Source organism: Colossoma macropomum, unplaced genomic scaffold, assembly GCF_904425465.1.
Source record: "Colossoma macropomum unplaced genomic scaffold, Colossoma_macropomum, whole genome shotgun sequence".
NCBI lineage: Eukaryota > Metazoa > Chordata > Actinopteri > Characiformes > Serrasalmidae > Colossoma > Colossoma macropomum.
The window spans coordinates 51,383,502-51,398,914 of NW_023494792.1; the positions used below are offsets into that span (position 1 = coordinate 51,383,502).

At 39.9% G+C, this 15,413-nt stretch overlaps 1 protein-coding gene across 1 annotated transcript; it reads left to right on the top strand.

The window, feature by feature from the left end:
- Positions 1-1,146: 1,146 nt before the first annotated feature.
- Positions 1,147-15,068, top strand: wnt7ba (wingless-type MMTV integration site family, member 7Ba). Its single transcript, XM_036577517.1, has 4 exons — positions 1,147-1,386; positions 4,397-4,623; positions 10,407-10,678; positions 14,048-15,068. The coding sequence occupies exons 1-4, from the start codon at positions 1,304-1,306 to the stop codon at positions 14,525-14,527; spliced, it is 1,062 nt and encodes a 353-aa protein (XP_036433410.1). The 5' UTR covers positions 1,147-1,303; the 3' UTR covers positions 14,528-15,068.
- Positions 15,069-15,413: the final 345 nt, after the last annotated feature.

Consider the following 15,413-nt stretch of genomic DNA (forward strand, 5'->3'; position numbering starts at 1 on the left):
TGTGCTTCTTCTACACCATGCCATTATCACACTGTTTATTCTCTATTAGAGAACCAGTCCAAACTCCTCCAGTGAAGACAGACACTGCATGCATCATTTACTGGCAGGATTGCAGTTTGGCAAGGCTAAAAAACACTAAAGCCCACGTGTTATGCTTAGTTAAATTTAATTACTGATTATGGTTATGGACATAGCCGAGCATCACATCTCACAGCACAGAAGAAAGACTGTAGTTGAGCTTACGTTCAAGACAAAGTCAAGCAGGATCTAAATAATATGAAGCTAAAGGAGCCCAGCTGCCCTGTGAAGTTCAGGTAAAGCAGGACTTGTACTGTACTTTGCTTTTGTAGCCATTGACTACGAATGTTCCTTAGATGTTGCTGTAAGCGTGCTACACATGAACGGCTGCGTCCAAAACCACTACTATCCTATACTATTTTGACATGCTTTTAGTGTAGTAGTATGCGCTTTTAGACGCAGCCAAAGTTTGTAATTGATTGTGACGTCACAATTGTGGGCGTGGCTTTTTAAAATCAAACGCATCAAAGAGCTGTTTAGCATTATGACGTAAGAGTTCCTGAACTAAAACCATAAATCGTAGTTGTGCATTATGTAATTGCTTGTTCTCTGACTGAGTGATTTTAAAACGTCACCATCGTGTTTGTTGTCTTTTATCTTTTATCAGCTTTTAATTAAAGGCTATTGGTAACGCATTTTAAATGTAGACGCAGCTTTTCCCCACTTTAACCTAAGAGACGAGGGTGGTCAAATCCAAGGTGGGAAAAACAAATACCAACAGATTTCAGCATAGAAATACACAAGATCTGCGTCAAAAAGCGCATACTATACTAAATAGTGTGTCAAAAATAGTACACCACTAACAGAAGTCCATTCATTCGTGTAGTATGCGTAGCATGGTAATATGTGGTTTTGAACGCATCTATAGATCGTAACTGATCTGAAACTAATGTCACTTCACTTGTGATGACCTATTCCCATGCCCTTACACCAAAAAAAGTCCCGCTTTACCTGCTCTACCCCTACCACAGAGGTGCCCACCCCTCCTTTTCCTGCCCCCCCACCACCCCTCTCCTGCCAATAGTGAAGCGATGCGCGCGTATGTAATCCCTGCTCCCTCCATCAGCAGCAGCAGTCCTCCCTCAGTCCTGGAGCAGGAGATGAGGGCTCGGCAGCGCGGAGCTGCGTGACGGGGGCACAGCGCCCACCCAGCCGTTTCTGCTAAAAAAAAATACACGCCCAGAAACCACTCGGGAAGGATCCGGAGCTTCTCTTCTGCAGCACCATGCGCGCGGGCTCCACTCGCGGCGCGCTGCTGTCAGTCTACTACCCCCAGATCCTCCTCATCCTCAGCAGCGGCAGCTACCTGTGGGTTTACACCGCTCTGGCTTCACCCAGCGTTCTGTCTGACGGGTCGTTTGTGAGTGACACGGGGGTGTTTGATGCGCGCGTTACGGGGCACTGTTTGATTCGAGCGTTGTGGCGCAAGTGCTGAGTCCGGCTGTGTTTGGAGTGAGCGTTATGGTACATGTGCTCAGCCTGGCTGTGTTTGGGGTGCGCGTTATAGTGCATGTGCTCAGTGTAACTGTGTTTGGTGATGAGAGCAGCAGGTGCAGTGAGAGCAGTGCAGGCTAGATTTAGTGTTTACTGCACCTGCAGGACTTTCAACGGGAACCTGAGAGCGTGAAGCCACACAGGCTGGTGCTCCAGAGAAAGGACTGATCGGAACTAGTCATTATTATTATTATTATTATTATTATTATTATTATTATGTTGGTGTTGTAATTATCATTTCCTTTACAGAAAGGGTCTATAGTAAGTCTATAAAAACTATATGACTTTTACAGGGCTGTATAATATTACAGTGCGCTATAAATCATGATCTGTAATATTTTCTCCTGTAGTACTGTTTTATAGTAATCTAATACTTAGTAGTAGTATTCTGTAGTAAACTATACTGTCTGACTGAATTTTATTCTTACAGGAACCCTGTAGAAATTCCTGTAGTAGTGCTGTACTTTTTAGGGTTATAAGGGTCATTATTATTATTATTTTTATTATTAGTAGTAGTAGTAGAATTATTTATGTAATGTTTTATTGTTATTATTATTATTTTTATTATTATTAGTATCTATTTTTATTATTATTATTACTGGTATTAGTAGTACTATTATTATTAACCCCTTAAAATCCCAGGCTAATTACACACTAAGTCTTATTAATCAGTAACTACAGGGACTTCAATACAAACTGGTTGAGTTATTCTTAAGTTATAGAAGCATGTAATAAAGCTTTGGGCAGCCGGCAGGCGCTGGCCATGCAAGGGGTTAACAAGTGACCAATTGTCTTTTAGAAAAACAGCACTGGCTTATAAAACAATATAGAAACATTAAATCTTTCAAAATCATAAAACCTAAAGCAATTCAACAGCATAGACTTCAATGGAAAACAGTAATCCACCCTCAGAGAGCTGTAGCTGTTTTTCCGATTGGCAAACACTGGACACTGAAGCATGCGGTGGTTCCGCTTCCCTAATGACTCTGCCGGTCATGCCCAGTGCTAAGAATCACACCGTGAGGAATAGATTTCATGCAGAAGTGATGAAATTACCTGTCATGTAGTAAGTAAGGGTAACGCATTAGGACACCATGCTCAGATCTGAGAGGCTGGAGTTGGAGGAGAGAGTAAGGCAGAACAGAGTTATTTCTCATTGGATCAAAACAAGCTCTTACAGTGTTTTAATATTGTTCACTCATGCAGAAAATAAGTAGTATGTTTAGATCTTCAGATGAATAGATGCATGTGGTCTGTATTGTGGTCATAAAGTAATGCATTATTGATTCAGTGATACAACATTGTTTTCCAACATGTTTACATACACATTTATTTTCCAAACCCATTCTTGGTGGAAGAGCTAAATGGAGTGATATCTTTGGATCACTGTGATTCCTGAAGCTCTGTGAACTTCCCTCTGAATGTAGTTGTGGTTTAAAAATGCTTACTCCAATTATTCAACCAGAGTTAAAGCCTCAATTATGAGAAGCTCAAACAAGTGGACTTTTTGTGACACTCTGCGTGTGTGGATGTACGGGTTCATACGGCTGCCTGTTAAACCTTTACAGATTTGTGTGTGGTGATAAGCTTCTCTGGTGTTTGACAAGTGCAAATAAAAGTAGTGCTATATCATGGCATAGATGGCTCTGCCTTCTTCATATAAGAGGAGGGTTTAGGTCGTAGAAAAGGAGGGATTTGTTCCACATGGCAGTGTTTTTCTTCAGCAACTGCTCTATAGTACATACATTTGGTGCAGCAATATACCTCACTTTGAGCTGAACATTTTTAAAGAATGAGCTGAATGTGTAGCAAGCTTGAATTACAAGAATAATCTAGGTTTTATGTGTGTGGCTGTGTTTTAATTGGGCTGTATATTCTGCGATCATTTGGTTGCATATTGTCTTTCTCTGTAGAGTAACATACTTTGCCGTGCTAATTCGTTTGGACGTTGCTTGGCTTTTTTTTCCACTAAGTGTAGCTCCTTGCCCGCATGCGAGTGCTTGTTCATGTTCATTTTATGAGCGGTTTTGACTTGTCTGTTGTGTTTTACATGAACAAAGCATAAGATTTTCTCGAATTCTTTGACTTCCCGTAATGGCATTCCTCAAAAAGTCAGCATTTTTCCTATGACGTGTGGGAATTAAAGACAAACAGTTTATATAGAAATATAAAGAAAACACAAGTAAAGCCTTTGTTCTGGTCAAAATGGTTTAGGGAACCTTTTTAACCTTTTAAATAGCATGCTTCTTATTTAGTTAGTAATCCCTTAAACCTTAAGGGCCAGTCTTCATTTATAGTAGACACTTTAGTGTATATGTATGTAAGTATATACAGTGTGTAATTATAGTGTCAATTATACCATCCCCTTATACCATAGACTTATTATTCAGTTGATAATCTTAAGACTTGTTATTCAGTAAGTTCTATGAATTATTTGGTAACTACTATGGAACTATGTGTTAGTTAAGTAGTTATAAGAGCGAGGAATTGAAGCGTGGGTGTGCATTCAAGTCTTTGTAGTTTAACTCCTGTATGATTCTTTGAACATCCATATTTTAAGGCTTACTATTCAGTAATCTTAAGATTTAATACTCTTTTAAGGTTAATAAATGAATAATAAGCATAGGATTGAAGTGGTTATATTATCTAGCAAGTATTGTAAATTATTCTTTAACTGCTATTAAACTAATATGCATATTGCCCTTGCAGTTTAAGGAGTTAGATCATCCTGAATGGCCAACTAGTCCAATAGCACAATGACAGCAGAGCAATAACTGTGATCCGCTGCTGACATGTGTGCGTGTGTTCTGTTCCTGTTTCACAGTGCCCTGTCCTCGGTGGTGGCTCTGGGAGCGAATATTATCTGCAACAAGATCCCCGGACTGGCCCCCCGACAACGCGCCATCTGCCAAAGCCGCCCGGACGCTATCATCGTTATCGGTGAGGGTGCTCAGATGGGCATCAACGAGTGCCAGTACCAGTTCCGCTACGGCCGCTGGAACTGCTCTGCACTGGGAGAGAGGACCGTCTTCGGCCAGGAGCTGCGAGTGGGTCAGTAGATCAGCCCGGAATGCTGTCTTTCTAGCCTATTTGCGTGTATGTGTGCAGTACTGCGTAAACGGCCTAGGCCAGTCAAGAAAAGTGATCTGGACAGCAAAATAAATAAACAATAAAGGAATATTCCAGTGGTTTTATAACCTAATCTCTTGTCTGCCACACATGTAACATGCAGTTGATCACCACAGATGTGTTTCCCTGGTCTTACAGTACTGTGCAAATGTCAGAGACCACCTTTTATTTATTTTATTTCATGGCCATTAAGTACAAGTTCTTCATTTTTTTAGCATTAGAATACATATATTTTACAACTAAGTTTAATATCAGTTTTCAGTGTTCAGTGTGTTCACTACTTACAGCTTCCATTCTTTTCTGGAGACTTGCTTTCAGTTTTTCAGAGAAATCTGCATGGATATTTTTCCACACCTCTAACGTTCAGTTTTAGAAATTGGTTGCAATTTCTGTTTCTCACGATCCAAATAATCCCAAACACACTCAGTGATGTTGAGGTCTGGACTCTGGGGTGGTCAGTCCATTGTTCTGAGAACACCAACACTGTTTACACATCTTTTCAGACTCATAGTGTTGAGTTGTCTTCTCACAGTGGAAGGATTGGACAGAAACACCTGTGGACTGTTTCAGATCTGAGGCAAAGTGCAGCTTGATTTTCTCCTCTCTCTCAAAGGTGAAAGCTTTAAGTGCTGTTTATCTGATGGAGTTTTGGTGGTCTACCAGGTGTTACACATTTGTTAGAAGTCTCATTTTAATTTTTTTCTATCTCCTGAAAAATTAATAACTTGAAAATAATGGTAATTTTGACTGGATATTAAATAAATGAAGGGTGCTCTCTGACTCTTGCACAGTACTGTATTAAAGAGCAGTATTAAAAACCTGTTGACCCGAAACACACTTATGGGCAGGTGCTGAAGTAAGAGAAGATAGAGATTAGCTTGGAACACTGGAGTATTGTATTACTAATACAACAGAAAGTGACAAGAATTTCTTGCTTTTTTTTTTTTAAAAAAAAAGTTATTGATATTTGTGAGCTGGTTCAGTTCCTCTTCTTAGGGATTAGTTCGATTCCACCACCAGCACACAATTTAATTAAAGAAATATTGATTAGTTGAACCAAGAATTGTATTACAAACTCTAGTCTCCCTCAAAAGTTTCAGAAAACTGACCGAACTGACAAAACCGAACACACTGACAGAAGCTTTATTGTGTTAGTATAATTTGTATTACTGTAATGGTGGTGTTTTTCCGAGCAGATATATAGTTTTTAATATAAAGTTGGTGGCCTGAAACCTTTATACAGTACTGCATGTGCAAGTGTATATCAGTGCATATGCATTAGATCTATTGTGTGTTGCTTTATGCTGCAGGGTTGTAAAGCAGGGTTGAGTATGGCTGCCAAATGTGCCATTTTTGTGGTGTTGCAGCCTGTAGGACGAGAGGAGATGAAAAGAGGTTAACCATGGGGAGAATCTGTCCTCAATTGCTGTGGGAGACTACACTCACTGTTTGAGTGAAAGCGACTTTCATTCTCCCACCAGCAGTGACATTACTGCAAAAAATCTGTTTTGGCAACACACACACACACACATACACACACACGATTCCAATGACTCCAATGAACCTCAAATGGAGGAACTACACGCCAGTTGCTATGGGTTCACATGTGGATTTATTCCTTCGTAACGCGGCTTTTAATATGGAGCACTCATATAAATGGCCTTTCAGTCAAAAATGTTTTGTTTCGGTCAAAGTGTGGTTTGGGCCTGTGTTTAATCCAATGGCGCTGGTAACAATCACTCTTTTGGGGGTTGGTTGGCTCAAAGCTGGCTGCTTTTATTTCTTTTGTTCAATTAAATGTATCTGTTTCTCAGCTGTGGCGTTCTCCGTCATAGGCTTCACTTCACATGAACATGTCCTTCTCTTATGTTCTTTGGTGAGTGGAGGAGGGCCCGAAGCTGGTTTTCACATCATGATCTAAAAGGCAGCTCAGTGTCATTATGATTGCTCTTGTGCCGTGTTGTAATCGGGAAAACTCACATCACTGGATGAAAAACGTTCTTTAATGTATGTTAATTAGAGGTGCTAAAATTTAAGCAGTAATGATAAAATGATTAACAAAATTAATAGATCATTAACAAAATGTATAAATTGTTAACAACATTAATTTTTAATTTTAACTGCTGTTAACGCATTTTCCTAGTTCAACCCTTTGGAACCATCATATTTCCACCCTGAAGCTCAGTTGATCAAGCACTGTATGTGGGTTTTTTTTTTTGTGTGCACACTTTTGCTATGACTCTCTCTGAAATATTGTTTTAATGGTAAGTTCTGTTATGCTCCTCTTAATAAAACCTTGATTAAAAAAAGTTTTTTCCAGCTACTGTAATGCTGTGAATTTGTTTATCCCTGAAGTACATCCAGTCTGAAGCATCATTTACAAGTGAAACACTGGCAATATTAGCAGTAGCAACAAGGTGTAATGTAGTGGTATGAGAGCGAGAGGCTAAAATCATGGAGGAGTGTGCTCACATGATGAAAATAATGTTATTGAAATGAAATTCTATTAGTTTTGAAAGGAATAAATACGTTCTGATGAAGCTTATTTTGTCTGTTCATGTACCTACAACCAAACACACAGCTTTTTCAAGGAAACTTTCTTTTTTAGCGTCAAAATGGAGCAAACAAAATTTGATTAATTGCCATTAACTACACAAAGGAATGTGACTGATTGTGATTATTTATTTTTTTATTATTTTATTTTATTTGTTTGACAGCCTTAATTTCTATTGGTTCATTCATCATTATGATTCTTACAGTGTAAAGGGTAGCTGGAGGTATGAGGTTTTGCTATGACAGTGATGAATTGCATAGTGTTTTTTATCTGTTCATCAATCTTTAATAAAAAAAAGCAATGTATAATTTGAATGTGTTATCCAACAGTATATCATCACTGTTGAAACAAAACCTTGTACCTGAAGTAATTTGAAAATACCAGCTGTTCTTTGCAATATGTGAAAGTGTCATTATGAGTGAATGAATATAATTGGTCTAGAGTTGTTTGGAATCTTTTTACAGTAACTTACATTGAAACCTAAGAATGTTTTGTCCTTCTCATTAAAATGTTACCATTTTGAAGATCCAGACAGCGGCAAATTGTTATGAGAGTTTATTAAGACTGTGATAATTCCAGAATTCCAACTCTTTGCTTATTCATTTGTAGTTTTTACACACTATATTACTGATATGTGGAATATCAACAAAAAGTATTTTTGGCAGGAACGAAGCAGAACAGAGTAGTTCCTTGAAATGCACTGCCATCTCTTCAGACCAATACTGAGGCTGAAAGCATTATAAGAGTTTGGACTGTCATCTCAGATTAAAGTGTTATTACCATTATTCTCATTTAGCTTTTACCCAAAGCAGCTTACATAGAGGCATGTTATCAGCTGGGATCAAATCCATGCCCTTTTGGCTCATGGTTTATGACTGAGCTCTCTGACCACTGGGCTCCTGCCATTCCCAACTGTTATTCCATTATCATTCTGGACTGTTGAAAGAGGGCCGCACCATGTCTGCCCACAGAATGCATGGGAATCGCGCTAGTTGAAATTCATCAATGAAACCAGGCACGCATTACTGGTCAATCAGCTTAAAAAACTGAGCGTGGTATACTGTACATGGACTCTTGGCTGGATGAGGGAAAATTCCGATGACCACCGAGAGGGCTTCTCCAGTCAGCTGGAGTTCAGAAGGCTGGCGTGATCACAAGTGCAACACATTAGTAACTGGGCTTTTTAAAGTGGAACAAGAGCCAGCATATCTTTGATGGGACAAAATATTCATAATAGAAAACAACTGCAATTTGGTATTTATTTCCTCTTCAGTAAATGTATGTAAATCCATTCTAAAAGGAGGCCAATGGCAGGCTAAAATAACTTTTCTGGCAACATGATTTGATAGAAAGGCAGGCAGTTGCCAACTGTGTACTACCAGGTCACACTGGGCTGGGTCCATAGCAATTTGGATATTTTGGCCAGCAGTTCTGGTCAGATTTATTTGCATAAGCAAAAAGAATTTTCCAGTTTTAGCCTGGAAAACACATAAAAAATATCCATAATTTTATTTAAAGCATGATATGGCAAAACACTATGCAATTATTAGTTTTGAACATTTTTACAAAATTTTGTTTTTGCACATAAAATTTAATTTTCATGATTTTTTTTTTTTATTGAAGTTATTCATAGTTTTTTTATCTTTAAGGTGCTACATTTTTTTATCAAACAGGCTGTTTTTGTTACTGTGCCCTTAAGACTGACACATGTAAATGAGCTGTGCTTAGATTGGCTGCCCTGTATTGTGCTGCACTTACAATGCAGTCCAAGCTGAAACACTCCTTATAACTTCAGTATGAATTGGTGGAGCTAAACTGCTGTAGACTGAACAGGTGGATATATGTAAAAGTTAGGGATTTTCATGACATCACAGAAACAATGCATTTAAAACAGGCTGTCTTTACAGTATAGTTTCCATATATGGACTGTATGGACAGCAGAGCGAATGGTGTGTTTTGAAACTTTACCTGTGTACACACTACTTTAATCTCTTGTATTTAAAAATTTAAAAACCTGGAAAATTTGGTTGTCTATGATAAGGGCCCTTTAGCTGCTTTTTTGTTTGATGACTATTCATTAGGCCATAAGCCTCTCACTATTTGAACACAAAAACACTCTGGTCACTGTGTCTTGGTCTCACTGAGCCTTAGGGGTCAGTTATAAGGGCTCATCAGGCACCAGCAGAGGTCACTTTTGTCCCCTCACGTCCTGCTACAGATGAAAACTGCGGGGGCACATCTCAAAGTGATCATACTTAAGGTCTAGACTGATTTATTGCTTTGTACAGAAAACCAGAGATACTACACATATTCTCTTGACTCCACCAGTCAGCCTAATAAGCAGTCATGCAAGTGTAGGACTGAATGAATAGATGGCAGTGGCAGGGAATAACCCGATAAACACTTTTTTAAATGCTTGTTTAGATGGTTTCCAATAAGACAGAGGTTCTCAACTCTAGTCCTGGAGTAACTCTGTCCTGTACAGTTTGCTGATTTTCTGCTCTAACACTTTTGATCCAGGTAAACTGCTAATTAATCTTAAGAAGTCAAGAGTTGTTGCTTTCATTTCACTATACTTTGCAAATATAGCTTTGTAAGTGGACATACCTATATTCACATTATTGGCAGGTTCTAGCCTGCATTTTTTACTTTTTTTCCATTGTTTTGCTTTTAGGAAATCACAAAAACATGATTTTGATCATTTTTCTTTCTGCAAAACAGGACTGCACAAAACAGCACAACAATAATTTTCATCAAATTCAAATCACAATAAAATCTCTACTCTTCTACTTACAAGCACAAATGTGGTATTGATTGAAAGTTTGGAATCTGCACTTTACCTGCACTTGTATTAAGGAGATAGAAGTGATAATGATTTAATGTTGAAAGCTTTTGTTATCACTGGGGATAACTGTGACATCTAACGATTAATAACGTCTTCCAGAGTTGAAGTGGATGGGCAGGAAATTCATTCAAATGTGCAGCGTAGGGGTGCTCCATTAACAGCGTTGGGAATCACTACAGTAAGACAATGAGGGCCGAACTGAACTCTTATTATTTGTAGTTGAATTGGTCCTGAAATGTTTCCTGCTCCTCCACAGGGCAATAAAACCAAAGAATATGACAAGTCTCTGTCCTGTCCTCTCCCTAGGCAGCAAGGAGGCAGCGTTCACCTACGCCATCACAGCAGCAGGCGTGGCCCACGCAGTCACGGCAGCCTGCAGCCAGGGCAACCTGAGCCACTGCGGCTGCGACAGGGAAAAGCAGGGCTACCACGACCACGAGGAGGGCTGGAAATGGGGCGGTTGCTCGGCTGATGTCAAGTACGGAGTGGAGTTCTCCAGGCGTTTTGTGGACGCCCGCGAGATAAAAAAAAACGCCCGCAGGCTGATGAACCTGCACAACAATGAGGCAGGCAGAAAGGTACCCAGTAAACAAAGCTGATTAATTTATGTTGTAGTGGAAGACCCATGAAAAGCACAGCATAGCTCCACAGAGACATATGACTTATTGCAGGGATTCAGGTTTGAGTTGAAGATGTGCTTATACATGTTACAAGTTTAACACATTGGAAAAAAATAAAACATAAAATATAAAATGTGCCATAACTTTTGCACAGGCCACATTTTATGTTTTATTGTGTAATATGTTAAATTGTTAATTGTGCATTAATGTGCAGTTGTCTGTAACATATGTGTTCTTATTTTCACTTAGAAAATCAACAAAACGTCATTTGACCATATATATTAATTATACTACTGATGGTACTACTTTATATTAAGGTACAGGTCTACAATATTGGGAAAAAGGTAAATTCAAAGTAGGGATGCATTGGGAATTATGGGCTGATGCCAATATCCAATATTTTTCATGCACAAATGTGACGATGCCGATACCAGTGCTACTACATACAGATATATAATAATCAAGAAACTGGAACACCTGGATTGGCATTACCGAGAAATGTAATATTTATTTGTAGAGGGTTAAAAATGCAGTAAAATGAATACAATGCAGTTATTTTAGCATGGTAACCCAGCATCTCCTGAATGTTCTGCTTTTCCCCAGAGTACAATAAATATGCCTTGGCTGATTACATTCAGGTTAAGGAGGAAAACTGTATAGATTTTTTGGCCGGTTTAAAAACTTACTGCGAAAGCGTAAAATCACATGTAATGCAAAGTAATTAACAGCACAGCAGAGCTCTGTGGGTCTTGACAGATTTCAAGTTTCTGTTAGCAAAACATTTCGCAGTGATCATTTTCTGCAGAGTTGGTCAGTTTCTCCAGGTACATATATAATTAGGCCAAGTTGGTATCCATTATGGAACCGTTCCACCTCCCGATTAGCCCAGCTTGCCCTAAGCTGCGCTCCCCAGTTTCATTTATCACGTCAGAGGCCAACAAAAGGGGGCCGTTAGGTGTACAAAGCCCATCCATAAGCAGAGTGCCTAATGGAGTTGGTTATGGAGTTGAGGGTTTCGTTGTGTGTGATGGGAATGCAAAGGCCAGCCAGCCGCTGCCAGTTGGAGCCCTGCCACAACCCCGCAGTCCGTTCATTGAATTACAGAGCATTAAGTCAGGATACAGGATATTATTGCTAGTCTCTTTCTCTTCCCCACTTTTGCTCGCTTGCTCTGTCCACACACAGCCAAAGCAGGCCATGCACAACTCTATCAGCGGCTCATGATGAGGCCTTCCTAAATCCGGAAAACAAGTCAAAAGAGAACAGAAGTTTCTATGCGAGTCTAATTGGTTGCATAATTTATTGTTGCTAGCAAAATAAATTAACACAGGGAGAAATGGACGCCTCCGATTTAAGACATTCAGCTGGAAGAGGAATACATTGAGGTAATGTTATTTTAGTTGTAAAAATGAAAAACTGCCTGTCAACACTCTGAAACAGTGTGATAAAAAAGGGATTTGATCTTTTCAGTTCCTTCTATTCTGTGTCATCTTAACACAAAATGAAATGGTTAACAGTCTGCAAAACACATTGGTAACACATCAAAAAACCAAACAGATCCCCATTTAACTCAAACGTAACCATATACACAAATGGTTACTTGAGAGTCATGGACATTTTTCTCGCCCTTTGATGTGGCCCTTCGGAAGGTAGCGAAAATTACAGGGTATGTTTTGGCAAAAGCCTAATTTTTCCTCTCAGATCTGACATATAGCTGGCAACGCTTATTAAGGCATTGCTCAGGATCTGTTGAGTAATGGGTTTTGGTTCATGTTGCTGAAAAGAGTCAAAGCAGAATGTCAAGCATTTCCTCGATCATTCAGCTGCATGAATTTGCTAATGCCACAAATGTCAAAACTGATGAAATAATTTTTAGTGTCAAATTCCTAGAGGTTAATAATAAAACTGTTTGCTCATACTAAAGAAAAATTTCTGAATTATAAGTAGAGGCTGTATACACATTGAAAACCGCTTTAAACTGAAAAACATCCCAATGTAGGGAGTATAGTCTTTCAACCTTTAATGTGAAAACTAGCCTATCTGCCTAGTTGATCAGAAAATCACTATATGATCCCCTCTGGAGAAAAAAGTGCCCAACTAGTACTAATGATATTTGTATAACTCCTTTTTTCCCACTGAACTGCCACTTCCCTGGCTCTTCATGTCATTCTTGAGAGCCAGAATCAAGCCCATTTTGTCATTCCAGCCTCTCTAAGATACTTTCCCCAAATCAGTTCAACAGGGTATGTTCTAATAGGTCTAGTAAGTCACTAGACTCTGTCGGACTCTGGTCCTTCTAGTCAGGAGTTTAGTAGACTCAATGGCTTGGGTGTCAAGCACATGTTCCTTGGTGCTGACTGTCACAGGCACTTTTTTAACTTGCTTGATTTGAAGAAATCAGTTTTATTTAATTTTGATTTGTTCTTTTGTTTTATAGCAGTCACTCATTGTAGCCTGTGTTGCTATTAAGACAACACAATGTGTTCAATCTGCTCATGGAATCTTATGATGAACTATGGGTTGGTTTCATGCTCAGGGTTAGGGCTGGACTAGTCTTGAACTATATTTTCCTTTCAGCGGAGAATCTCCATTCAGAATGCTGTTTTGTCCAGGAACATGCTTAATCCCTGTCTGGGAAACGGACCCTCTAAATGTCCAAAAGTTTGTAGACACCTGCTGATCCAACATTTCTGTTGAATCCTTTGATGGTTTGATTGCATTTAGCCACAAGAGCATTAGTGAGATCAGGTACTTATGTTGGATGATTAGTTCTAGATCACAAATGCCACTGCAGCTCATTCAAAGGTTTTGGATGGAGCTCCATCACTACAGAGAACAGTCAATAGCCCAATGCTGCAGGGCTTTATACCCTCTAGCAGACTTTTGGCATCGGGCATAGTGACCTCAGGCTCATACTGCTTTTCTATGGATATCATAGAGCTTAACTGAACACCTGTATCAACATGGGTGCACCTTACAGTAATTAACTGATTAGATGGGGTGTCTGGATACTTTCTTTTCATTACATGTGATCTTATGCTTTTATAAAATTTTAAACTGGCCACAGATAGTGAAACAGAGCAGCCTGTTTAGTTGAATTCAAATCAGCAAAGGATTAAACCATCAGTTAAAACATCCAAGAAGCAGAGGTCAGGTAAAGTTGTTTTTATTACATTGATGATGATCCAACAGGCCTTTACGTTACATTAAATGTCACTAAATCTATTTAGTAGAACAGGTGGGGTTAATACATTTCTGTCAAGAATATGAGTGAGAAATCTAAATTGTGTGGCAGGATGGTTTATCTTTCTGTCTGTGGTCTCTCAGGTCCTGGAGGAGAGGATGAAATTGGAATGTAAGTGCCACGGCGTCTCTGGCTCGTGCACCACCAAGACATGCTGGACAACGCTGCCCAAGTTCCGGGAGATTGGTTACGCCTTGAAAGAGCGTTATGGGGCGGCCGTGCAGGTAGAGGCGGTGCGGGCCACTCGTCTGCGACAGCCCTCTTTCCTGCGCCTCAAGCAGGCACGTGGCTACATTAAACCCACTGACACAGATCTAGTTTACCTGGAGCGCTCACCGAACTACTGCGAAGAGGACGTGGCCACAGGCAGCACAGGGACACGGGGGCGACTTTGCAACCACACCTCACCCCACCCGGATGGCTGCAGCCTCATGTGCTGCGGCCGCGGCCACGACACCCACCAGTACACCCGCGTGTGGCAGTGCAACTGCAAGTTCCAGTGGTGCTGCTTTGTTAAGTGCAACACCTGCAGTGAAAAGACAGAGGTGTTCACCTGCAAGTGAGGATGAGGAGGATGAGGATGAGGGAAGGACAGGCATGAGGCCGCCAAAAATGAAGCGGAATAGGAAGTAATCTCGCTTTTTCACGGCTTCATTTTGCACATCGGGCACTCTTTACCAAGAAAGAGGACAGAAGTTGAAGAGTCTCTGGAGGGAAAATGGAAAAATGCACTGACTATGCTTTCTATGATATATGTGGGAACACATACAAGGCAGGGAGCTCAGTTCTCAGTCTCTGAAGCTCAAGGAAGGTCAACGGAGGCTTCTTCTGTGGATCTGATGCTCTCCACATTGACTAACAATTGCCAGAGAAAGAAGCTAAATAAGGGATGAGAAAATAGAATTAACACAAAATCTCAAAACTGGAGCTGTTGTCAAATGTATGGGATGGAAGAAGGAAAGGGTAGGAGACAGGAACACTGCAGAGAGTAAAATGCTGGAATGCTTGGTCACACTGTATCTTTGGAACACTGAAAAATGACTGCTTTTCGTTTCCTTTCCTTTGGAGAGAAAACTGATAATGCGTTGATGTACTGACTTTGTTAAGACAGATGTTTCTTGTACAACATTGAAAATGATTGCTACTGATACGTTGCTAATGTATTTCCATATCTCATAAAAATACGCTACGGCCACACTCACACAGAAAAGTTCACAGTCACAAACCACTTCTCTTCCCTGCTTCACTGATGGAAAACAGGCCACCTAAATCTACAGCCAATTAGACAAGATGCCATTGAGTTTTTGAATGTGTTGCTGAATGCTGTGTGAGGTTGTTTTGTTGTCGTCTCAACCCAAATACATATTTTTGTGGAACTTTTTATGTTTAAAAAAAATCCTTTGCTATACTGCATTCCTACACTACACTGGGTGAGGAGATACTGCATTG